This window comes from Bos indicus x Bos taurus, chromosome 10, assembly GCF_003369695.1.
Source record: "Bos indicus x Bos taurus breed Angus x Brahman F1 hybrid chromosome 10, Bos_hybrid_MaternalHap_v2.0, whole genome shotgun sequence".
Lineage (NCBI taxonomy): Eukaryota > Metazoa > Chordata > Mammalia > Artiodactyla > Bovidae > Bos > Bos indicus x Bos taurus.
In genome coordinates, this window is record NC_040085.1 from 101,707,854 (window position 1) to 101,734,865 (window position 27,012).

A 27,012-nucleotide genomic window follows, 5' to 3' on the forward strand; every position below is an offset into this window, starting at 1 on the left:
TCACAGCAGCATATGTAAGTGTCCGTCAACAGAGGTGTGGATAAGGAAAATATGGTATATATACACAATGGAATATTACTTTAAAAGAGAATGAAATGTTGCCATATGCAGCAACATGGACGGACTTGAAAGGTATTACAGTTAGTGAGGAAAGTCAGAGAAAGACAAATACTGTGTGATATCACATATGTGGAATCCAAAAAATAAAGCAAACGGATGAATATAACAAAAAAGCAGACTCACATACAAAGAGCAGACTAGTGGTTACCAGTGGGATGCGGGGGGGGGGGGGCAAAACAGGATGGGGATTAAGAGGTACAAACTAACAAGTCTGAAATAAGCTACATGGGTATACTGTACAACACAGGGAATGCAGCCAATATTTTATAATAATTTAATTTTGAATGGAGTATAGTTTATGGAAGTGTTGAATCATTATGTTGTACACCTGAAACTAATATAATTTTGTCAATCAACAATGCATCAGTAAAAATGATAAAACAGAGCAAAAAGTTACACATGGTGGAGGGAAAGACCTCACCCACATCATCTGCAAAAGGTAAGGAACAGAATTCGGTGCCATAAGATTTGTGATGGGTTCTTATGAGGAAATTGCAAAAGTCTACTAAGGCTTATTTTTTAAAGACTTCTATAAATGAATAGAGATACAGTGTGTTCCTGGTGGGAAAAGTTTTTTTTAGTAAGATGTCATTTCTCTACAAATGAATCTCTAAACATAAGGCAATCTAATCAAAATCCAAGTATTTTTTCTGGAGCTTAACCAAATAATTCTAAAACACATCAGGGAAATTTTGCATGAAGTTAGCTGTGCATTTTTGAAAAGAAAAAAGGAAAAGAATAAGGGAGAAGGAAGAGGGAAAAGTTGTCAAGGATATTAAAAAAAAGAATTATTTGGGTGGGGTACCAGTCTCAGCATAGACAGATCAATGGAACAGACTGTGTAATCAAAATACAAATTTAAGAATGTTGCCTCTGGTAAGAGTGACATTTCAAGAGAGTGGAAAAACAATGGACTACTTAAAAATAGGCTCTTCTTGACACGAAAGAGCCTACACATGAGACAAAATTGTATAGAACTAAATACACAATGTTAATATCCTGGTCATGATATTATACTGTAATTTTGTAAAATATTAGCAAAAAACTTGGTAAAGTATAAGCACATTCTGTATTCTTATGATTGCTTATCAGTTTGCAATTATCTCAACAAAAACGTTAACTAAAAATAGTGCTGAGAAAAACAAACTAGTACTTTTTAAAACATTAGATCCTTACAGTTAAGAAGAATGAATTATCAAATTTTAAAATTCAAACTGTAAGTGAATTACCAGTATATGGGGTAAGGAAGGACTTTTCTCTCCGTAACTCCTGAAGTGAAAAGCCACAAAAGAAGATTAATGGAAAAAGAAAAAAAAAGATTGATGGAAGTTGATGGATTTTTCTACATTTTCTACATAAAAATTAAAGTTTGGCATAGCAACAAAAAATGATCTAAAAATAAAAGACATAAAGTAGGAAAACTATTTCTATATATGTAAAAGATGATGAGTTAATATCTTAGAAATCTCTGAAGAGCTCTCACAAATCAATAAGAAAAACGGTAGCTACCCTTACTGGACAATGGACTGGATGTGAATAGGAATTCACAAGAGACACAAGAAGCTGATGAACTTGTGAAGACATTTAGGCAATGAAGCAGAAACTGGTGGAGAAGAAAGTATAAACTCTGGAAGAAATATGGCTGAGGGAAGCTGAAGGTGATATCTTATTTGTCCTGTGCTCAGTCGCTCAGTCGTGTGCGACTCCTTGTGACCCCGTGGACTGTAGCCCGCCAGGCTCCTCTGTCCATGGGATTCTCCAGGCAAGAATCCTGGAGTGGGTTGCCACGCCCTCCTCCAGGGGATCTTCCCACCCAGGGATCGAACCCAGGTCTCCCGCATTGCTGGAGGATACTTTACCATTTGAGCCATCCATATCTTACTTATTTACCGATATCTTATTTACTAATCATAGTTAGCTCAGCGCCTGGCACAGAGCACACGCTCAGGAGACGTTTGTCGAATGGATGAGTAAGTGGGGAGAACACAGGTGACCCGTCAAGGAGAAGGAGCTCTTTAGATGCACGAGGGAAAGAAGAGGAAGGTAGAAGTATGGAACTTTAACTCAACTGCAGAGCCTGTTTTGCCAGTAAAACCGGAAGTGGTGTCATGGGAAGAAAACCCCTCTGCGTCGGTTTCCGGAGGCCTCCCTTGAAAGCACACTCGGTAGGAGCGTCCCGGAGATACAGTGCAGGGTTTGAACCGCTCTCTTCAAGGCCTTGTGTCTAGTGAACAGCTGCTCACTCATCTCCCCAGCCCCCAGTGGGTGACCAGTAGCTTTGCCCTTTTCCAGCCCCATGATTTTGCGGTCAAATCTGACACCGCTCAGCATAAGCAGCGTCGTTGACAGATGCACGCCAGGTGCAGGGTGCACCCGGATTCTGGTTTGCACTGGGCTCCTCAGACTTGTTCTCTGACTTTTAAGTTCACATTTCCATTTTTGAAAGTAACTTACTGAAGACCCTTGCGTTTGGGTTCATAGCCTGAGTTCACCGGAAATGTTTGTCTTCGGGGTTTCTTCCTTCAGTGGAAAAATGAGTGAATCAGGCCTTTCTTTCCCCTGACTAGCTGAAAGGCCATTCTGCTACCTCTGTATCTTCCAGACAGCCCCTCTGGCAGCTCTTACACTGACTCCATTTGTGCCCAAACATCACTGTGTTCCCTGAGACTGGTTGTCTACTGGCTTTGGGCAAAAGAAAGTCATATTGCTTTCTGAAACTAATAATACCAAAAATTAAATATTCTTAAGAAAAGGCCCCAACAGAGTTCCCTCAATGAACAGTTTATTACAGAGCAGTATGACTCATTTAGGTAAAGCCTGGAAGGGGCCTCTTCGAAGAATGAGGTTTGAGTCTCTAAAGACTCTTTTAAAGAAATGGGAGGGAAAAGAGGGAAGAAGAAAGGAAGGGAGAACAGGAAAGAAAACCTTGATTTTTCTGCAGGGAGCTTTGATTCCTGGAGCTACTTTTCATTGAAAGGGTGAGGATGTCTGCCAAATGTTTCTAGGACATTCTGGGTAATGATGGGTAGGTATTGGTAGAGTAGTAACATTCTGCCTTAGCTCAGGCTGCTGTAACGAGTACCATGGACGGGGTGACTAATGAGCAACTGAAGTCTCCTCTCTCCCAGTTCTCGAGGCTGCTTGGCTTCTGAGTGACGGCCCTCTGAGGGATTTCACACTGCTGTCTTCTCCTTGTCTCCGTACCGGGTGGAAAGTCGAGAAGAAACTAGCTCTCGCTGGTGAATCTCAAAAAGGCGAGAATCCCATGAGGGCTCATGGAGAATCTCATGAGGGCTCCACCCTCATGACCTCATCCAGACCTATTCACTTCCCAAGGGTCCCACCTCCTGATGCATTGCTTTGAGGGGATGTGGTTTCAACATATACGTTTGGAGAGGACACAAACCCTTAGTCCATGATGGAGGAAATTTCATGAGTTTATAGGGAATAAATACAGAGTGGGGAAAAGCGTGTGATATTATAAATGACATATATTTCTTTAGTCTTACATGATTCTGTTGTTTAGCTTGTGTGGGGCATGCTTCCTTCATTCTCGTTACATCATGCTGCTGCTACTGCTGCTAAGTCATTTCAGTCGTGTCCGACTCTGTGCGACCCCATAGACGGCAGCCCACCAGGCTCCCCCATCCCTGGGATTCTCCAGGCAAGAACACTGGAGTGGTTGCCATTTCCTTGTCCAGTGCATGAAAGTGAAAAGTGAAAGTGAAGTTGCTCAGACATGTCCGACTCTTTGCGACCCCATGGACTGCAGCCTACCAGGCTCCTCCGTCCATGGGATTTTCCAGGCAAGAGTACTGGAGTGGGGTGCCATCGCCTTCTCCATAAAAGGTGAGAGAGACAGCAATACTCTCCAGGTCTTTGACTTTCACCCTAGATTTCCAGAAGCACTAGGATCCTGTAAAGGAGCTCAGAGGCTGCTGCTCTGGAAAGAGGGAGGTGGCGAGAAGGTGGGCTGGAAGCCACCCAGGTTGCACAGAACAGATGGGCACCACTGTTGGGTACAGCAGCTACCGCCGCTCCTTGCAGCCGTCTCATCAGCAGCAAGAAATTCACAAAGGCAGGTGGGTTTGCTTGTGCTTTATCTAATAAGGGCTTTCCAGGTGGCTCAGTGGGAAAGAATCTGCCTGCCAATGTAGGAGATGCAGGAGATGCAGGTCAGATCCCTGGATCGGGAAGAACCCCTAGAGGAGGAAATGGCAACACACTCCAGTATTCTTGCTTAAAGAATCCCATGGACAGAAGAGTCTAGTGGGCTACGATCCATGGGCTCTCAAAGAGCTGGATACAACCGAGAACTGAGCACACACATGCTTACACGCACGTGCACACACATGCACACGTGCACACACACACGTTTTCATAATGCCTCAAAACATCTTGCAGCCAGATCCCCTCACTCATGTTGAAGAAAAACACCTTCCATCAGTCACCACCTGTGTTGCGCTAACATTCTACTTAATTGAGCCGTTTCTTAAAGTCTGGGGGAGGGCAGTTTTGTTCACAAGAGAACTTAATTATAGGTGCTGGCTTCTAAGGGGGTAGTTTCAGGATTTCAAAGTTACGAAGCCCTGGAATTGGGACATCTACTTGAGATAAGTAAATTCAATGACTTTCCCCTTTGAAAATGAGGGTAAAATCAGAAATAATGATAGCATTTATTCCTACTGTCACACTAGCTAAAGGTTTGTGAGGAGAAAGGGAGCTTGAGACAGCATTAAACACAGAACTGATGCCCCCAGGACTCCGTGGATCTCTCAGGAAAATGAAATTTGTAAAATTCCTCTTTGGGAGCTGACATAGTCTGATTCCCATGAGGCCAATTTTGTTACCTTCTGAGGACAAAACCAGCCAGTGCATCCTAAAGGAGATCAGCCCTGGGTGTTCATTGGAAGGACTGATGTTGAGGCTGAAACTCCAATACTTTGGCCTTTGGCAAAGAGTTGACTCATTGGAAAAGACCCTGATGCTGGGAGGGATTGGGGGCAGGAGGAGAAGGGGACGACAGAGGATGGGATGGCTGGATGGCATCACCGACTCGATGGACATGGGTTTGGGTGGACTCTGGGAGTTGCGGATGGACAGGAAGGCCTGGCGTGCTGCGGTTCATGGGGTCGAGAAGAGTCGGACACGACTGAGCGACTGAACTGGACTGAGGACAAAACTCACTGTGACTTAAAAGTAATGAAATGATGTGAAGAGTCCTTTTTTTGGTCACATCCCTGTTTTCTGCTTTTATAGTCAGGACATCAGTCATTTATTTTTGACTTATGAAATACTTATTGCTAAAGAGTGTAGAAACGTCCCTTAGTTTAGAGTTACCTGGAGAATAGTTTGGTCTTTACTACACATAATATCATAATCTTTCGTCAAGGCTGCTTTACTGTTACTGAGATGAGAAAGGAGTCATAATCCTAAAAATAGCACATTCTACAAATGTCCTTAACTTTAGGAAGGATGCCTAACTTTGGAGTCCACAAGCGTACCCATCACAGGTGGACACTGAGAATACCTTTGGCCTGCTTGGTGCATTATGAGACACTTTAAATCAGCTGTACTGTCTTTGTGGTTGAGGAATGTTACCAACAGGGAGGCGATAGGTTCACCCACCCGACTGGTAGGAGAGCTGTGGATACCTAAGTTGAGCTCACCCCAGAATCCTGGGACCGTCGAATACAACAGAAGGAGCTAATGAGCTCAGATTCACGCCCTGCCTTCTTGAATCACAGCATATTTGAACTTGAAGTTCCTTAGAGTACATCTGGGCCATCCTACCCCCATTTACCAAAGGGGCAACCAGAACGAGGTGTGGCCGTCACACCCTTCGGGCATTCATAGTCTGCACTAGAACCCAGCCTCTAACTGGTGTGCTGAGCGGCTTTCAGCAGCTTTCCTAGCCTCTGGGGACTTCAGATTTCTCCTGTGTCAGGAGAGTGAGAGTGCAGGTCGCTCAGTCACATCTGTCTCTTTGCAACCCCATGAACTATACAGTTCATGGACTTCTCCAGGCCAGAATCCTGGAGTGGGTAGCCTTGCCCTTCTCCAGGGGATCTTCCCAACCCAGGGATTGAACCCAGGTTTCCCGCACTGCAGGCAGATTCTTTACCAGCTGAGCCACCAGGGAAGCCCAAGAACACTGGAGTGGGTAGCCTATCCCTTCTCCAGCGGATCTCCCCGGCCCAGGAGTTGAACCGGGGTCTCCTGCATTGCAGGTGGATTCTTTACTCAGGGGGGGATGATATTCCTACTTCTCAAGGGTGGATGAGGACTGAAGCACTTTCCTGTAAAGCGCTCAGCACCTTGCTGGCTCACAGTGTAAAGTGCCAGCCTCCGTCTCATCCTCACTGGACCCTGTTCTGCGCGCCTCAGGGAGCTGGAGGGAACAGTCAAGTAGCCTTGTGCGTAAGGACCCAGAGAGCTTTAACACTAAGGCAGCAGGTCGTAGAACGGAGGAGGAAATTCCTAAAGCCGACCTACATCCGTTGTTTTTCTCATCACTAGATCGCGCATTCGTCAATGACATCGCTGTAAACAATGCAGTTACCGACTTCCTAAAGGCCAAGAGCTGTCTCGGTCCTCTCTTGGTCTGTGACATCGCTGAGCAAGCCTGTCTTCAATGGAAAGCCAGAACAGTGGTTCTCCTGCTTGAGGGTAACTGATGATACGGGCAGGAGACTGGGCCCAGCCCCAGAGACACGCTCCACTGGGCAAGGCTCAGGGTCTGCACCTAACAGGCTCCCAGGCGGTTTTGGTGCCAGGGGGTCAGGTACACAGTGTGGAGCGCTGCCTGGAACACGACTGCGTGTGTGTGTGTGTGTGCACAGTCGTTCAGTTGTGTCCAACTCTTTACAACCCCAGGGACTATATATAACCCGCCAGGCTCCTCTGTCCGTGGGATTTTCCAGCCAAGAATACTGGAGAGGGTTGCCGTTTCCTCCTCCAGGGTATCTCCCAACCCAGGTATCAAACCCACATCTCCCGCGTCTCTGGCACTGGCAGGCGGGTTCTCTACTGCTGAGCCCCTGAGAAGCCCCAGGTCTGCTCCTTCACCGAGGTGAGCCTGCCCGGCGCTCAGCAGAGGCCCGTCGAGAAAGCTGACTCAGGACCAGTGCCCACCTCAGCCCTCGCTCACACTCCTCACGTCCCTCCCCTCAGCCCTGCGATAATCCAAAACCACTTACAAAAACTAAATCGTGCACAGCATCCACCAGGGGATGGCCTGGCTGGGAGGTGCCCCTTCCATGCTTCATTTCCTTAGTCAGTGTAAGTGACGCACGCAGTAAAAAGTCCTTGAATATTTTAGGAAACATTTCAATCCAAAGAAGGGGAGCAGCTGCACCATGGCTGCAGCTGCTACGGCCCCACCGTTAACCCAGGGCTTTCCAAGAGAGCTCATTTTGATACCGCGTGCCACCTGAAGGGGCTTTCCGTGTTGTGTATTAATAGACAAAAGAAACGGGGTTGCCTTTGCCTCTAGGCTTCCCTCATGGTTCAGCTGGTAGAGAACCCGCCTGCAATACAGGAGACCCAGGTTTGATTCCTGGGTCAGGAAGATCCCCTGGAGAAGGGAAAGGCTACCCACTCCGGTATTCTTGGGCTTCCCTGGGGCTCAGCTGGTGAAGAATCCACCTGCAATGTGGGAGACCTGGGTTCGACCCCTGGGTTGGGAAGATCCCCTGGAGAAGGGTAAGGCTACCCACTCCAGGATTCTGGCCTGGAGAATTCCATGGACTGTGTAGTCCATGGGGTCGCAAACAGTCTGACAAGACTGAGTGACTTTCACTTTCACTTTTGCCTCTAGGACCCCAGAAGTATTAACCCTTCACTGGGATTTTTGGGGGGTAAATGCGGTGAGGGGGGGGGCTTGCTTTCGAACCTTCCCAGGCAGACATGCCCACTGTCTCCAGCCCCCGCCCCGTGCTCTGACCACAGCAGGTGACGTTTTCCTAAGCGGCACCGCAGTGCGTTTATCACAGTCACCGTGGTGCTGGTTTAAACGCGGGTTTTCTGGCCTCATCGGACCTCCTGAGTCAGAATCTTTGGGTGAGGCCTGGAAATCCTCAGTTTTTAAGCAGCTCCTCAGGGAGTTTTCGTGAGTACTCAACTTCAAAGCTTCTGTCCTGGGTGACTGTAGTTCCCTTCTACTTTATTCACTTCTCGGTGAATTTTCAGCCTGTAAATGAAGGCATGCTCAGACCTTCCATTCTTCCTGGAGCTTGACAGAAGGCTTCCGCCCACCTTTCGTGTCGGGCAGGGGCTCAGGGAGGCGTCTGCTCCACCTGATAAGCTCAGGTTTCCTCCTCGTGTGTTGTCTCCAGCGCTTCACCTTCTGGATCGGGTTGGATGCTCCTGGGCGGCAGAAACTGTCTCTAACTACCCCACGCCTCTGCGCTTAGCACAGCGTTTTGTCGCCGTTTGATCGCTAAGTCGTATCCCGCTTTTTGCAACACCATAGCCTGCAGCACACCAGGCTCCCCTGTCTTCACCATCTCTCGGAGTTTGTTCAAACTCGTGTCCATTGAGCTGGTGATGCCATCCAACCATCTCATCCTCCGTCGCCCCCTTCAATCTTTCCCAGCATCAGGGTCTCTTCCAATGAGTCAGCTCTTCGCATCAGGTGGCCAAAGTACTAGAGCTTCCGCTGAGGCTGTGCTGAGCAGCCATGATTTATTCCACATACAGGAGCCACAGGGGACAATGCCAGACCAGGAAGGAAAACTCAGAGAAGCCAGAGAAAGCGAGTTCTGTGTCCCATCGTCCCTTCTTGGTCATTTTCCAGTAGTTGGTTGTAAAGCAAGAACCAAGCCAAAGGAGAGACGGTCTTAGCTAGACTTTAGGGACTGCAGGGCTGCCTTCTCAGTCTATAAGGAGGACCCGGGTGACCACAAACATGGGGACGTGTGAAACCCCACGGAGCCAAAGAGACTTGTTTGGCAGAAGAATTCCTCTTGCAGAACTCAGCGAACAGCCTTTGGGACAGGAAAGGAGTGGCTTTGAAGGGTCTGGAAAGTCTTCATAGAGGGCTTTGAGTGGTCCTCTTGCCGCTTGCCTGAGTGCAGGGGTGACCCAGGGGGAGGTGAATGGAAGTCATTTCTCTCCTACGTGCTGTGCCAGCATTTGGTACCCAGCCACAGCTTCCCGTTAGAGGGTTCAGACTGGCTTGTCAAATAAAAATCCTGGCCAGGGTGTTAACGGTAGCCGTTTCTGGTATGATTATATTTTCTGAGTGGCCATTTATCGTGAAACACCTCACTATAAACAGGTAAGAGTGGATTGTGTAAGTTAGCTTCAGTTCACACCCTCGAGGCGGTTAGTCGTCAAATAGCAGTGTCTCTCCTGGAGTCCGTTCTCGAGAGGTGGCTGCTTGGCACTATGAATATTGTCAGGAAAGGCTGCGCCAGGGGGAATCCTGGGTAGCATGGGGAATGTTAGAAGCGATTCACCATTGGAGAAGTGAGTGCTGGGCATGATACAAGGGTGGCCAAACAGAGTGCGTGGACGCCAGCGCCTCGTGCGAATGAGTGCACCAAGCAAGCCTCGCGTGCTTTCAGCAGCCCTGGAGGCCTGGAGCCTCATTATTTCTGTCCCCTGGAAGTCAACAAGCAAAGAGGGAAAGGACGGAATAATTAAACAGGTCCTCAAGAGGGTGTCCAAGTGACCACGAAGTGTATGAAAAGCTGCTCAACTTTGTAGACATCAAGGAGGTGCCATGTAAATCACTGTGTACCCACCCGCATGGTTATACTGGCAAGACTGTGAGGAACCGGAACTCTCACACATTGGTGTGGGCAGCGTGAGTCAGCACTGCGCTCTGCTGACCACATACACGTCCTGTGAGTCAGCAGTCCCCCTCCTAAGTAAGTGTATGTGAGAGACATGGCTGGTGTGTGCACCAGAAGACATGAACCAGAATGTCTCTAGAAACACTGTTCGTAACAACCCAAACTGGAGGCAACCGACCCGCCATCGCCCTCAGCGCGTGTCTGTTCCTTAACGTCAAAAAGATTCAACAACTTGCTTCATTAACGGGTGGACTTTCTATTAAATTCCAAATCCCTTGCAGGCTTCCTCTTGAAGTTCCTGGGGGTCCCTTGAAAAAATTTCAAGTCCCAAAGAGAAGACATTTCGTTATCTATGTAGCAAACCACCCCAAAGTATTAACAGCAGCTTAAACAACTTGGGACGTTTCTCACAATTGTGTGGCTCTGTGGGCTCAGCTGCTGGTTGTTTGGTTCCACGAGGTATCAGCTGGTATAACTCACGCACGGCACTCAGCTGGGAGCGCGACTGCGGCTGAAGGTCCAGGAGGCTTCACTCGCATCTGCGCGGGCTGGGATGGCTGAGGCCAGGCCTCCTTCTGCAGCTAAGGGGTCACGCTTCCTACACGGTGGCTCAGACGTCCTGGGAGGGAAAGACAAAGTTTGGGGGCTTCTTGCCATTTAAGCCTGGAACTGCTGCAGCCTCCCTTCTACCGTGTTCTGTTGATCAGAGCAGGTCTCTAGGTTGCCCAGGGTTCTCGGGAAAGGAAGGAGGCTTCCTCCCCTCGAGCGCTTGCAGGCCTGGGAGCAGTCTGTTCAAAATCGCCTTTGGAACAACTGACCCAGGCAACAAGGGTAGGGCAGGGCTCAGGCCAGGCCTCACTCAGAAGGTTGCCTGGGCAGTGGCCTCGGCTTCCTCGCCTGTAACCACAGCTTGGGTGTGAAAGCTGTGAAGCCCCTTCCAGCTCTAACAGTTGTGGTTCTAAGGTCTGTGTAGAGACAGTGTGCCTAGCGAGGCTTCCATCATTGGAACCCCCTCCCCACCCCACCCAACAACAATCCACGGGGTCTGCTCTTGCCTCCTTTTCCCATCCCAACTGAATGGTCCCTTCAATTGAAGGGTCTTTTGAAATTGAAGGGTCTTTTGGGGAAAAAAAAAATCCACACACTCCTTTCATCCCACACAAAGAAGCATTTCTGAATCAAAAAAAGATTATGAAGACATTTATTCAAGTCAAAGTTTGATTTCTTAGTGTAATGAGATAAACCAAGAGGAATGCTTCTTCCGGGCAGGTGTTTACATGCAATCTGAAGAAATGTCCCAGAATATTTTCAAAATATTTTAACATATTTTTTTCAGTTTAAAAGTAATTAAAGATTAAAAAAAAAAACAAAAAAAACCCCATGGCCTACCACACTGGGTACTGTAGGCTTAAAAAAAAAGTGATGAAAGATAGAAAACATTAAGAAGCAATTACATCACCCACACCATCACCACCCTAAAATGACCTGATTAAGACTTTGTCTCTTTCTGTTTGTTTTTTCTCTGTATTGGCAGACATTGTTGGTTCTGGGGCCCATCCCTTTTTCGGGGATGCTGGTAAACCCTAACCAGTCTGAGAAGAAATCCACGCCTTCTGTAGGTAACTAGTTTGAGAAGCGGGCTTGTGACTTGTTGCTGCTTGTTGCTGGTATACGATGGAAATTTTGCCATGGGGCTTCTGGAAAGGCTTCTCTGCTCTGATAAAGATGTAAGCAAGGCAAGAACAAAACACGTGTTGACTCTGGACACGGGTGTGTGAGGGGGTCACTCCTGAAGCTGCTGGCATGGGTGGCTAGCCGACATGCTGATGGAGCCAAAGTCAGAAAAGGTGAAGTGATCGGGCTCATAGATCATGTTCCAAAGCCACCTAATTAACTGTTCCTGGAGCTGCCCTGTCTCCAAATGCCATGTTCTATGAGATAATACATCCCTTTCGTGTTTAAGCCACCCTTTTTTACGATTGTTGCTGCTGCTGCTACTGCTGCTAAGTCGCTTCAGTCGTGTCTGACTCTGCGATCCCGTAGACGGCAGCCCACCAGGCTCCCCCGTCCCTGGGATTCTCCAGGCAAGAACACTGGAGTGGGTTGCCATTTCCTTCTCCAATGCATGAAAGTGAAAAGTGAAAGTGAAGTCGCTCAGTCGTGTCCAACTCCTAGCGACCCCATGGACTGCAGCCTACCAGGCTCCTCCGTCCATGGGATTTTCCAGGCAAGAGTACTGGAGTGGGGTGCCCTAACCCTAACCCTAACCCTACTGGCATCCAAAAACACCTTAACTGCTACAATACAGAGAACTGCATAAGTACATTTTGTGAGGTTCACTCTTTCATCCAACAAATAATCAATGAAGATGATCCAGACTAGTCTTTCTGTAGACACATCTTGGCTCTGCTTTTTTCCATTTAACATTTTCTCTAGTTGTTAAAAATTCTTTGTATGTGTAATTTTTTAAAAAATTATTTATTTTTTAATTGAAAGATAATAGCTTTACAGAATTTTGTTGTTTTCTGTTAAACCTCAACACAAATCAGCCATAGGTGTCCATGTAATTTTTAAATTGAGGTATAGTTGATATACAATATAAGTTACAGGTGTACGATATAGTGATTCACACTTTTTATAGGTTATACTCCATTTATAGTCATAGGATACTGCCTATATTCCCTATGTATGTATCCTTCTAGCTTATTTTGTACATAATGTATATGTATATCATATATATGGAATTTTAAAATTTTTATTTTATTGAAGGACAGTTTGTGATGTGTTAATTTCTGCTGCATAGCGTAGCGATTCAGTTACACATATGTGGGTATGCATTCTCTTCATACTTTCCATCGTGGTCTATTACAGGGTGTTGAGCGGTCTCCTGTGCTGTGCGGTAGGACTCTTGTTGGGTGCTGAGCGGTCTGCTGTGCTGTGCGGCAGGACTCTTGTCGCCCCACTCTGCATATACCATTGGCGTCTGCTGACCCCACACTCACTCCATCCCTCCCACACCCTCCCCTTGACAGCCACCAGTCTATTCCCTATGAGTCTGCTTGTTTCATAGGTAAACTCGTCCGCGTCATGTTTCAGGTTTCACATCTAAGTGATGTCGCGTGCTATTTGCCTTTCTCTTTCTCTTCCTGATTTTCTTCACTTAATATGATCGTCTCTGGGTCTATCCGCGTTGCTGCGGATAACATTATGTCATTCTTCTTGATGGCTGAGTGGTTTCCCACTATTTATACAGGCCGCGTCTTCTTTATCCATTCGTCTGTTGGGGGGCGTTTGGCTGTGAACTGTTGACAGCGCTGCCGTGAACACAGGCGTGCGGGCATCTTTTCAGATCACAGTTTGCCCAGATACTTGCCCAGGAGTGGGACCGCTGGAGCACACGCCAGCTGTTTTCAGTTTCCTGAGGAACCTCTGTTGTTCTCATGTGTCTGTTGGCCATCTGTATGTTTTCTTTGGAAGAATGTCCATTTATTTCTTCTGCCCATGTTTCACCTGGATTTTTTTTTTATTATTGAATTGTATGAGCTGTTTGTACATTTTGGAAACTAAGCCCTTGCTGGTCACATCATTGGTGATATTTCCTCTTACTCTGTAGATGGTCGTTTCATTTGGCTCAGTTAGTAAAGAATCTGCCTGAAATACAGGAGACCTGGGTTCGATCCCTGGGTTGGGAAGATCCCCTGGAGAAGGGAAAGGCTACTCACTCCAGTATTCTGGCCTGGAGAATCCCGTGCACGCTATAGTCCATGGGGTCGCAAAGAGTCGGACACGACTGAGCGACTTTCACTTCACTTTGCTGTGCAAAGGCTTGTGAATTTGATTAGGTCCCATTTGTTTATTTTTGCTTTTATTTTTATTGCCTTGGGAGACAGACCTAAGAAAACATTGCTACGATTTATGTCAGAGAATGTTTTCCTGTTTTCTCTTTTAGGAGCTTTATGGTGTCGTGTCTCGTATTTAAATCTTAAGCCGTTCTGAGTTACTCTTGTGTGTGGTGTGAGAATGTTCTAGCTTCCCTGGTCTACATGCGGCTGTCGAGTTTCCTAGCACCGCTTGCTGAGAAGCTGTATTTTCCCCGTTGTGTGTTCTCGCCTCATTTGCCGACAACTACTTGGCCGTAGGTGGGTGGCTTTATGTCTGGCGTTCTGCTCTGCCCCGCTGGTCCACAGGTCTGTTCTTGTGCAAGGACCCCTCTGCTTGATCGCTGGAGCTTTGCGGTGTTGTCTGAAGTCTGGAAGGATGTTGCAGCCTGCTTCTTTCTTTTTCCTCAGGACTGCTTTGGCGATTCTCGGTCTTTTGTGGTTTCATATAGATTTTAGAATTACTTGTTTTAGTTCTGTTGTGTGTATGTAATTCTAACGGCTTCATCTTGGCAGCTACTTTTACTTGGTTGCAGCCCTATTACCTGCCATTTAGGTTGCTAAAGATTTTCACTGTTAAAAGTAAAGACAGGGTGACATCAGTGTACATAATTAGTCACATTTGTGATAGTTTTGAAGAATATTCCTTAAAAATTATAAATAAAAAGATATAAATATTTTTAAGATGTCCGATACATATTCTCAAATTGCTTTCTAGACAATGCATGCTCATTTGTAGGTCTCCGCACAGTGTTTGCGATTTGCTACTGCATCTGAGGGCACTCTCATAATGCACATTTTTCCCCAAATGTTTCTAGAAAAAAGTATGATGAAAGTCTACAGGGCACATTTGATCAACAACTCAGTGGCATAAAAAAAGAAAAACGGGAAGGGAGACCGTGAACAAAGGAAAGAGACGTAACAGGTATACTTCGTGGACTGTTAGGATCCTGGTTCGTACCGGTGATCTGTGCAGTTTCCAGAGACTGGAGTGTGGACTGGGTGTTAGTTAGTGTTGCGGAGCTGGTGTTAATCTAGTTAGGTGTGGTAATGATATAGTGGTTACATCAGGAAAATAAGGTGCTTGTCAGTTACAGATGCATCATTATTAATGGATGAGATGGCATGCTGTCTAGGGTTTATCAATACTTTAAAAAGCTCCAGCAAGTAAAGGGGGTGGGGTGGGATAGGAGAAACATGATTGGCAAGATGTTGACAGCTGCCAAAACCAGGAAACACGAGTTTATTGTTGTGTTCTCTCTAGCTTTGTGTATACTTGAAAAGTATAACATGAAACTTTTTGATTTTTCACCCTAATTAAGTTTTTGAGAGAATATTTAGACAGTATGTGCTCAAGGGGCAGGAGACGGCAGGTCTTGCTGTGTCCTCGTGGTCCAGGTGAGGGGCTCTGTGGGGGTGGCGGGCCCCTGGCCAGGCCTGCCACTTCCTTCCAGACCCCAAGGACACACCCAGGATCAGGAGCCACCCTGAGGTTGCAATCACATCGGAAACAGATCTGGAGTAGTCAAGGGGGCCAGACGGAAGCAGACCACCAGGTGAGCCCCGCCTCGGCCTCCAGACCACACTGTGCCCGCGACCCCCAGTCAGCTGGGCCGTGCGCTCCCAGACTCGGGGGCTGGACACAAGCCCCGTGACCTCAGACCTGAAGCTCAGGTACGCATACACTGGAAAGCACCCCCTCTGACAGTCACCGTCGTGCGTGTGTGAAACACGAGGGGACCAAATGCATGTGCGCAACAGGCCTTTAACACCGACTGAACGGCAGCGCGTGGTGGGAGGGGCACGTACGTTCCGCGTTGTGCGTCTGAGTCAGTGAGGACGGCGGCGTCGGCGTCTGACGTCGGCCGCTCCCCGGCCGTGTCGGGTCTGGCAGCGCCTCGGGTGGGTGTCTGTGTGGACCACGGGACGTCAGACTCGGCTCGTTTCCCTCCGTGGGGTCTACTTTCAGCGCGTCTGCTACTGACGGCGGCTTTCCCTGCAGTGCGGTCAGGTGGGAGGTCACGGGCCTGGAGACGAGACAGGCCTCGGGTCTAACTTGGCTTCACCGCTGGGAGCGGCGTGGGGATGAGGAGTCAGTGAACCGGGCAGACAGCACGCTTCTGATAACGCCTGTGCCCTTTTCCCCACCGAGGAGGACCCTGAGGCTTATTATTTCCAATCCAAGGCGTTCGTAATGCCCAGTAATAGGGGGCTCAAAAAAGGGGAGACTTTGTATGAAAAAGCCTGCCTTATTAGCTGACACACTTTTGAGCTCTGAGAGAAGTCCGAGCTATGGAAACACCTCTAACTGCAACCACCAGGAAGCGGTCTCCGGTTGCTTCTGTGAACACCACTGCTTGTACCGTCTTCTGTTATTTTTGCTGATTAAAAAGAGGGCAGTGATCATGAAAATTCGGTAGGTAATCAACAGTCATGAATTATCCCTTCTTTCATAAAGTTGAATGTTTTAAAACCAGCCAAACAAGAAAGAATCTGGAGATTTAAATTCCTGGAACAATCAACAGGAATAAAGATGATGTGGTGTGTATTACTCAGCCATAAAAAGGAATGAGAAAGGAATGCCATTTGCAGAGATGTGGATAGACCTACAGATTGTCATAGAGACTGAAGTCAGTCAGAAAGAGAAAAATATATCGTCACTTACTTGTGGAATCTATAAAAAATGGTATGCGTGCATGCCAGTCATGTCCAACTCTTTGCAACCCCCATGAACTGTCTACAGAATTTTCCAGGGAAGAATATTGGAATGAGTTGCAATTTTCTACTCCAGGGGCTCTTTCCCACCCAGGGATCGAACCCATGTGTCTCGCATTGGCAGGTGGATTCTTTACCACTGAGCCTGGGAAGCCCAGAAAAATAGTGTAGATGAAGTTATTTGCAAAGCAGAAATAGTCTCAGATGTAGAGAACAAACCTGGTTAGCACGGTGGGAGGTGACACATGTGAAAATAGAGAGCTAATGGGAGCCTGCTGGACAGCACAGGGACGAGACCCAGCGGCCTGCGGTGACCTGAATGGGAAGCAACTCTGACAAGGAGAGGGTGTGGGTATACGTGTAGATGAGCCACTTTGCTGAACAGAAGGAAATAGCCCAGTATTGGAAAACAGCTGCACTTCAATCCTCGATCAATCTGTCAGTCTCTGGAACATGTCATAGCATCACTAGGAGTCTCACTCATTAGAAAAACATCAGCTTATCAAGCATGTCAGCTGCCTTCAGCACTGTCCCCCTATGTATCACGGGCATTTGTCCCAAGGAAGGCTGCATCCGGGGCCCTGAAGCCAGGGCAGGACCATCGTGCTTTGCTACAGCCCTGGCCTCACCCTGCCTTGATTTGTGGAGGCAGTTTATCTGTCCCAGTCTGGATGCCGGGCTCCCAGAAGGAGGACCCCGTCCAGGCCATCCTGGTGTGGCCCAGGCGCCTGGCGCCGGGTCCCGAAGCTGACAGCCGCGCAGTGAGTCATTGCTCTTGCCTCTGCTGGTCGTGGTTCAGTCGCTCAGCCGTGTCCGGCTCTTTGAACCCCGTGGACTGCAGCACGCCAGGTCGGGAGCTACATTCACTCCCTTTGCTCTGCTCACCAAGAGGAGAATCATTGAGTCCTCTTTGCATCAGGAAGGAAGGCTTTTCAATACTAACATTGTCAGCAGCACTGGGTCCCCACTGCCGTGCAGAGTTTTCTCTACTCACGGCGGGTCGGGGATCCCTCTCGTTGCCGTGTGCAGACTTCTCACCGCAGTGGCGTCTCGGGCTGTGGAACTCGGGCTCAGGGCCCGTGGGCCCCCGTGGCTGTGGTGTGGGGGCTTTGGTGTTGTGGTGTGTGGGCTTTGGTGTTGTGGTGTGTGTGGGTTTTGGTGGCTGTGGTGTGTGGGCTTTGGTGTTGTGGTGTGTGGGCCCTGGTGGTTGTGGTGTGTGGGCCCAGTCATTGGGGAATATGGGCCCTACCGCCCTGTGACGTGTGGGATCTTCTTGGGCCAGGGATCGAACTGGTGTCCTTTGCATTGCAAGATGGATTCTTAACCACTGGACCATCAGGAAGTGAAGCCGCTCGGTTGTGTCCAACTCTTTGCGAGCCCTGGACTGTAGCACCAGGCTCCTCTGTCCATGGAACTCTCCAGGCAAGAATCCTGGAGTGGGTTGCCATTTCCTTCTCCAGGGGGTCTTCCCGACCAGGGATGGAACCCAGGTCTCCCGCATTGTGGGCAGACACTTTACTGTCTGAGACCCCAGGGAAGCCCCTGGAACACCAGGGCAGCCCAGAAAGGATGATTCACTACAAGAAAATGGCCCTCTTGAACCCTGCATTACACAAGTAAGTTCTCCTCTGATCACTGGCAAGTGTTTCCTCTCGCCCCTCTGTGTATACAGCTGCTGCTGTTTCTGGGCTATGCCCATTTCAGTGACTTTACCCAGTTTCTGGAATGTTGTTGGGTCAATAAATGGCCCCAGATAAACTCTGCTCCTTTTTCCTGCGTGTTGCCTCAGTTCTGTTTCAGTGAAGACAGCCGAAGTACCCTGCTAGCTTTACAGCCTTGGGTAAGGACTCCAGGTTTCCTTTTTACATCGTCTTCATGCAGGGACATGCAGAAGCTTTACTGGCTTCAGGAATTCACTGAGCCGGAGGAGGTGCCCCTGCGCCCCTAGATCAGGAACCAGTCACTCAACACTTCGCCAACCCCGCTGTGTTCCTGGACTAGGTAGAAAAAACCACCACTCTCAGTTCAGTCTGTAAACTCAGTATTTTCTTAATCCTCTGCTACTTCAGCCGCCTCATTTCAACTCGAGCTTGGGGATAAGAACTAAAGATACTAACAAAGACAAGACAACAAAGACAGAACTTCCTTACATCAAACGAGGATATCTAATAATGAAGCCTACACTGCCAAGAGTCACTGAGCACCTTTAAGTTTCAAAACAAGCGTTCCAGAGAAGAGATGATGGTCTGACATTCTACCACTAAGGGCCAGAATTATCCCTGCCAGCAGAATTATCCCCAGTCCCTTGTTCCTTCCTTACCAGGTCCTCCTGCTCATTCCACTCCATGCCATCCAGCTAAAAAGCTAGGATGTGGTGTCTTCCTCCAGCCTCTTGGAGGAATTAATTATATGCTAAGGAGTAGCTCATGCTATTAATGTCCTGTAATGTGGTTTAGGACTTCCCTGGTGGCTCAGGCGGTAAAGAATCTGCCTGCAGTGCAGGAGACAGGGGTTCTAGCCTTGGGTCAAGAAGATCCCTGTAGAAAGAAATGGCAACCCACTCCAGTTTTCTTGCCTGGAGAATCCCATGGACAGAGGAGCCTGGCGGACTACAGTCCATGGGGTCACACAGAGTCAGATACAATTGAATGACTAACAAGCTGAGAAAGGATAGTTGAATTTAATTGGAAAACTAAATAGTAACTCTATTCCTTTCCAAGGCAAACCATTCAATAGCACAGTAATCCAAGCCTGTGCCCCAACCAGCAACGCTGAAGAAGCTGAAGTTGAACAGTTCTATGAAGACCTACAAGACCTTTTAGAACTAACACCCCCAAAAGATGTCCTTTTCATTATAGGGCACTAGAATGCAAAAGTAGGAAGTCAAGAAACACCTGGGGTAACAGGCAAATTTGGCCTTGGAATACGGAATGAAGCAGGGCAAAGGCTAATAGAGTTTTGCCAAGAGAACACACTGATCATAGCAAACACCCTCTTCCAACAACACAAGAGAAGACTCTACACATAGACATCACCAGATGGTCAACACCGAAATCAGACTGATTATATTCCTTGCAGCCAAAGATGGAGAAGCTCTATACAGTCAGCAAAAACAAGACCAGGAGCTGACTGTGGCTCAGATCATAAACTCCTTATTGCCAAATTCAGACTTAAATTGAAGAAAATAGGGAAAATCACTAGACCATTCAGGTATGACCTAAATCAAACCTCTTATGATTATACAGTGGAAGTGAGAAATAGATTTAAGGGACTAGATCTGATAGATAGAGTGCCTAATGAACTATGGACTGAGGTTCGTGACACTGTACAGGAGACAGGGATCAAGACCATCCCCAAGAAAAAGAAATGCAAAAAAGCAAAATGGCTGTCTGGGGAGGCCTTACAAATAGCTGTGAAAAGAAGAGAAGTGAAAAGCAAAGGAGAAAAGGAAAGATATAAACATCTGAATGCAGAGTTCCAAAGACTAGCAAGGAGAGATAAGAAAGCCTTCTTCAGTGATCAATGCAAAGAAATAGAGGAAAACAACAGAATGGGAAAGACTCGAGATCTCTTCAAGAAAATTAGATAACCAAGGGAACATTTCATGCAAAGATGGGCTTGATAAAGGACAGAAATGGTATGGGCCTAACAGAAGCAGAAGATATTAAGAAGAGGTGGCAAGAATACACAGAAGAACTGTACAAAAAAGATCTTCATGACCCAGATAATCATGATGGTGTGATCACTCACCTAGAGCCAGACATCCTGGAATGTGAAGTCAAGTGGGCCTTAGAAAGAATCACTACGAACAAAGCTAGTGGAGGTGATGGAATTCCAGTTGAGCTATTTCAAATCCTAAAAGACGATGCTCTGAAAGTGCTGCACTCAATATGCCAGCAAATTTGGAAAACTCAGCAGTGGCTGCAGGACTGGAAAAGGTCAGTTTTCATTCTAATCCCAAAGAAAGGCAATGCCAAAGAATACTCAAACTACCACACAATTGCACTCATCTCACACGCTAGTAAAGTAATGCTCAAAATTCTCCAAGCCAGGCTTCAGCAATACGTGAACCATGAACTTCCAGATGTTCAAGCTGGTTTTAGAAAAGGCAGAGAACCAGAGATCAAAATGCCAACATCTGCTGGATCATGGGAAAAGCAAGAGAGTTCCAGAAAAACATCTATTTCTGCTTTATTGACTATGCCAAAGCCTTTGACTGTGTGGATCACAATAAACTGTGGAAAATTCTGAAAGAGATGGGAATACCAGACCACCTGACCTGCCTCTTGAGAAACCTACATGCAGGTCAGGAAGCAACAGTTAGGACTGGACATGGAACAACAGACTGGTTCCAAATAGGAAAAGGAGTACATCAAGGCTGTATATTGTCACTCTGCTTATTTAACTTCTATGCAGAGTACATCATGAGAAACACTGGGCTGGAAGAAGCACAAGCTGGAATCAAGATTGCTGGGAGAAATATCAATAACCTCAGATATGCAGCTGACACCACCCTTATGGCAGAAAGTGAAGAAGAACTAAAGAGCCTCTTGATGAAAGTGAAAGAGGAGAGTGAAAAAGTTGGCCTAAAGCTCAGCATTCAGAAAACGAAGATCATGGCATCTTGTCCCATCACTTTATGGAAAATAGATGGGGAAACAGTGTCAGACTTTGTTTTTTGGGGCTCCAAAATCACTGCAGATGGTGATTGCAGCCATGAAATTAAAAGACACTTACTCCGTGGAAGGAAAGTTATGACTGACCTAGATAGCATATTAAAAAGCAGAGACATTACTTTGCCAACAAAGGTCGGTCTAGTCAAGGCTATGGTTTTTCCAGTGGTCATGTATGGATGTGAGAGTTGGACTGTGAAGAAAGCTGAGCGCCAAAGAACTGATGCTTTTGAACTGTCGTGTTGGAGAAGACTCTTGAGAGTCCCTTGGACTGCAAGGAGATCCAACCAGTCCATTCTCAAGGAGATCGGCCCTGGGTGTTCTTTGGAAGGAATGATGCTAAAGCTGAAACTCCAATACTTTGGCCACTTCATGCGAAGAGTTGACTCATTGGAAAAGACCCTGATGCTGGGAGGGATTGGGGGCAGGAGGAGAAGGGGACGACAGAGGATGGGATGGCTGGATGGCATCACCGACTCGATGGACATGGGTTTGGGTGGACTCTGGGAGTTGCAGATGGACAGGGAGGCCTGGAGTGCTGCGGTTCATGGGGTTGCAAATAGTCGACAGGACTGAGCGACTGAACTGAACTGAACTGAAACATTAACACAGTGTGCGCATCCGGGTGTTGGGGAAAGGCGGCCCTCTGGCGCCCCCTCAGGGAGCAGCAGTTACAATCTCAGGAGCTCACGGACAGGTCGGATCTGACTCCGTCGGTGGATACGCTGGAGGCCCCACCGGCTCAGCCACAGCAACAAAGCAAAGCGTTTGTTTGCGGATAGCAGGCTGTTACCAGGAAAGAGGATTGTGGGCGAATCCAAGAGATCCCGGCGATGGGGCCCCAGCTAGGAGACAGGACCTGATTATGCAAACAGCGAGGTTTGATTTGAATTTTAAAAACGGAACCCAGGGAGGCATGCTGAGGACTTATTTTTCAAATGATGTGTTTTTGTTTTTTTTTCAAAAGGACTTTGATGCCTGTCCCCTCAGACAAATAAGATCCCTTAGGTTTACTGAATCAGTTACTTGGAAGGAATTTGTGTCCCTCAGGGTGGGCTGAAGCTTAGCGCCCCTGAGTGACAAGTGCTGAGTGTCTTCCTCTTCCGTTTCTCCTTTTTCTTAGTGGTGTCCACTGTCCTACAATTGGTATTCTTAATTACATGTCTGTGTGTGGGAGTAGAAAGGTCAAGAAGGTCACACTTGTGAACAGGAAGAGACAAAGTCAAGAGAGACTTTATCGAACTCTAACCCCAATCCCTCAGCGCTCCCAGAACGTGAGAATGTTGTTTAAAAGGTGGGGAAATCTTGAGAAAAATGTTGATTTCCACATCTGCTGGCACGTGCTCTTTCTGTCTGAAGCATCACCAGCACCACACACGAGTGTGCGCACACACGCACCTCCTTGCCTTGCCTGCCAGATTCTTCTTTAGCTTTCTGTTTAGACTTCACTTCCCAGACCCTAAATCTGAGAACGGTTTCCCTCTTAGCATTTCCCGTAGGACCCTGTACATTCTCCAGCACAACGCCTATCACAGAATAAACACTTTACTACATGAGAGCTCCATGAAGGCAGGGACCAGATCTGCCTTTTCCCACCATTCTAGTCCCAGTTCCTGGAATGGCAGCCAATAAGTGTTTGTAGAGTAAGTGAATTCCCATGAGTCTCTGTAAGACTTCTTTATAGAGCCTTTGTGTATCTCTCTGAATAACATCTGTTCAGTCTGGTTGTTCGGGTTGTCTACTGTATAAGAACATCTAGCAGAATTGGGAGGGGGGCTGGAACGCAGTCCATGTTCTCACCACCAGGCCATTGTCACTGGCTTGGAGCCCACTTGGAGGAAGAGGTGTCTTCTTCTGATTGGCAGTGCCGCAGCATACCGGCTTTGAGCAGCCCAGCTCTGATCAACACTTCATGTCTTCAAAAGGAAGTGGGAATTCTCCCTCCCATTCCTAGAAAGGCTGGGACGGAGTGTTTTTAAGGGAACTGTTTCTTTAGGTCCTCTGAAGTGAAAGTCGCTCAGTCGTGTCCGACTCTTTGTGACCCCGTGGGCTATACAGTCCCTGGGATTCTCCAGGCCAAAACACCGGAGTGGGTAGCCCTTCTCTTCTCCAGGGGATCTTCCCGACCCAGGCATCGAGCCCAGGTCTCCCGCATTGCAGGCGGATTCTATACCAACTGAGCTATCAGGGAAGCCCCCTCATTAACTTTTTCTTAAACCTGAAGTGAAGGGAAGTGAAAGTCTGACTCTTTGTAACCCCATGGACTTCTCCAGGCCAGAATACTGGAGTGGGTAGCCTTTCCTTTCTCCAGGGCATCTTCCCGACTCAGGGATGGAAGCGGGGTCTCCCGCATTGCAGGCGGATTCTTTACCAGCTGAGCCACCAGGGAAGCCCAAGAATATTGGCGTGGGTAGGCTATCCCTGCTCCCGGGGATCTTCTCCACCCAGGGATGGAACCCAGGTCTCCCGCATTGCAGGCAGATTCTCCACCAGCTGAGCCACCAGGGAAGCCCCACCGCCGGCCATCAAGGCCGAGACTCTGACCCCGTTCGCGGCCACGCCGGCCCTCACTCTCCTCCGATTTCTGTCTCCTGCAGGGTTTGGGATGGCCACTCCAGCGACAGTGGGCGGGAAGGTCTTCCTGATCGGCTACGGCCTCCTCGGGTGCTCCAGCACCCTCCTGTTCTTCAACCTCTTCCTGGAGCGCCTGATCACCGGCATCGCCCACGTCACGAGGTGGTGCGGCGCCCGGCGGCCAGGGAGGCGGGCGGGCCGGCGCGCGCGGAGCCCGGGGCGGGCGGCGGCGGCCGGGAAGCCGTCCGTGCGCGTCGTGCTGCTGGCCCTGGGCGCCGCCTCCCTGGCGCTGTGCTGCGGGGCCGCCGGCCTGTACGCGGCCGCCGAGGGCTGGGGCTACCTGGACGCGCTCTACTTCTGCTTCGTGGCCTTCAGCACCATCGGCTTCGGGGACCTGGTCAGCGGCCAGCAGGCGCGCTACGACGGCCAGGGCCTCTACCGCGTGGCCAACTTCGTCCTCCTGCTCTCGGGCGTCTGCTGCCTCTACTCGCTGTTCAACGTCGTGTCCATCCTCGTCCGGCAGGCGGTGAACTGGGCCCTGGGCCGGGCGGCCGGCGCGGGCTGCCGGCGGGGCCGGGGCCGCGGCGGGCCGCCCCGCAGGAACGCCGTGGGGCCGGGCCGCGTGCGCAGCGGGGCCCGCGGGGCCGCGGAGGCGGACGGCAGCTCGGGCGCGCGGCGCCTCTCGGGCGAGATGGTCTCCATGAAGGACCTGCTGGCGGCCAACAAGGCCTCCCTGGCCGCCCTCCAGAAGCAGCTGTCCGAAGCGGCCAGCGGCCGCCCGCGCCGGGCGAGCACGCCGCCTGCGGACGACGAGTTCTCCGGGGGCGTGGGCGCCTTCGCCGTCATGAACGGCAGGCTGGCGGAGACGAGCGCCGGCAGCTAGGAGCGCGGCGCCCCCGGGCGCCTCCTGGAGCTGCTCCTTCCCGCCTGGAGCCCCACTGGAGAGGTCTCTTCTTCTCCAGCAGGCTGCCCCGTCCCAGGGCTGCGGGACCGTGAAGCCTCGATGCCTCTCTCCTTACCTCCATCCTTCTTTAAGTCTGAATTCACTCTAGAAATGAACCACACAAGCAGTCAGTGCGTGGTCTCCTGACTCGTCTTGCTCCAGAATTTGAACCCAAGAGACGGACGGCTTACTTAAGCCTCGATTTCCTGCTGTTCCGTTCTTCATCTGGAAATACAGATCCTGAAGATGCGAGTTCTCCCCTGGAAGTCCGAACGACTGAGTTCACAGCCTCTCCGAGGCCTTTCAGCGAAGGCAGAACGCGACTGGGCTTTCTTTTTGCTGAGCTGCCTTCCGAGCGGATGTTTCTGGGGTGCTGCAGCTACGGAAATCACCTGTTCCTCCTTATGCCTGCTTCTCTGTTTTTGTTTTTCTGTTATTTGTAAGATCTTGAGGCTTGACTGAGGTGCATGTGGACCTCAGCATGGTTAAGAAAATAAAATTCAGCTTCAGGCCTTTAAACCGCAGCAAGGTGATGGGGAGAGTCCGCTCTTGTCCCTGAAGACTGGAGCTTACCGTGTTCCTCTGAACGGTCCCAGAGACCACTGTATTTTTACCAGGGCTTGGGGCCCATTGCAGAGATAACGACTATTTATTAAAATTGAAAATTTAATAAAGCCTTATTTTATTAACAAAGCTTACATGAGTGCTCATTAAGCATATTGGGGTAGAGTGCTTCATTAAACAGGTACTTACTGTGCTCACAGAAAAGGAAATAAGAAATTAACCTTTAGGGTTTGTGAACATCATCTTGGATTCTTGGCTGGAGAAACATTCTAGACCGGATAATGAAACCTGGCTTTTCCTGTCTAATCCTCTTGGGTCCTGCCTCGTGGGACTGTAACAAGCCTGATGATATTACTTGGCATATTGTTAAAGCAGACCATGCTACGAAAGAGGGCTGCTGATCTTCATCAATGCAAAAGGTTTGGGGCATGAGAGCAGGGTTTATAAGCAATAGTTGCTGTTTTTTATAAGCTAAGAATGATGTCCACATGACACTTTCAGAAATGAGGAGGAAAGATGGCCCCATAAAGAGGATAATACAGAAAAGCCCTGCCTGGTGAAACTGAACTGTTAAGCAGAAACGTCAGACTGGGAGGACCCTTAGGAACCATCTCATCCAACCTCCTTGCTTTTGACAGAAGGAGACAGAGGCCAGAAGGGATTGCCCCTCGTCTGGGCGCTCTGGCTGATGGTGAACAGCCGGGAGAAGCACCCTGGTCTCTGAAGAGGTCTGGGCTCTTGGCCCATGATCCACCCAGCCTCAGAACCCGCAACGGCTCCCTGTCCAGGCTGTTGACTTTTCTTCCATCTGGCAAACCCAAGTATTTCCTTTAAGATCCCAGGAGTGCTCTAGATCCAAAGTGTGATAAGCAGCAGCCCTAGGCTTTGAACTTAGGGCTCCTGAGGCTCCAAAAATCAGAGACCTTCAACCATTACTTCGTAATACAATTAAAGGGCGGCAGCCTGGAGTACTGCAAAACCCTTGTTAGGAGCCTCTGTCATAAACCCATTGCCCCGGGGGCTTTACCCTGCAAGAGGCACTGTGGGGAAGTGGGGGGTGGGTGGAGCTGGGTCCCCATCCCTAGGGGCTTTCTTTTATTTTTAAAATTTTTATTTTATATTGGAGTATAGCCAATTAACAATATTGTGATCGTTTCAGGTGGGCAGCAAAGGGCCTCAGCCATACGTGCGCATGCGTCCATTCTCCCCCAGACTCCCCTCCCATCCAGGCTGTTTTGGGAAGAGAGGCAGGAATCTGTGCTGCACCAAAAAGTCCAAGCAGGGGGCGGGCCGGAGGACTGCGGTGAGCGTGCCCCTGACGGCCGGGGAGGTGGCGGCTCTCTGAAACTGAGGGTGAGTCTGAACCGCTCCCAACATCCCCGCCTCCGCGCTCACAAGCTTCAGGTGACAGGTATCAACAGCACACGAGCACGGAGACCCTCTCTCAGAAGGGTGCAAGGAGAAAACCTAAACTTCAAGATCAAACTGACCTCGCCCCGGCTAATCAGGTTTCATCCTAAACACAAGGCACTGCTTCTGGACTGCGAGCCTGAGGAGCACCGAGGGTAACCATAGCAACGGCAACCTCAAAGCCAGCCCAAGTCCTAATAGAGTAATTCAAGCATTCACACCAAGCATTCATCAGGAGGAAAGGCATGCTCGTATCTAGGCATAAAAGCTCTGCCTCAGTCTCTACTGGCATATACAAGATGCCCAACTTTCAAGAAAAAAATGATGAGGCAGGC

The 27,012-nt window shown here is 48.8% G+C and overlaps 1 protein-coding gene across 1 annotated transcript in view; it reads left to right on the plus strand.

Moving 5' to 3' along the window:
• KCNK13 (potassium two pore domain channel subfamily K member 13) overlaps positions 1-25,396 on the plus strand; it is a 106,220-nt gene extending 80,824 nt beyond the window's left edge. Inside the window, exon 2 of the mRNA XM_027552718.1 lies at positions 23,784-25,396. Within this exon, the coding sequence (XP_027408519.1) occupies positions 23,784-24,643 (860 nt within the window). The 3' untranslated portion in view covers positions 24,644-25,396. The remainder of the gene's footprint in view (positions 1-23,783) is intronic.
• Positions 25,397-27,012: the final 1,616 nt, after the last annotated feature.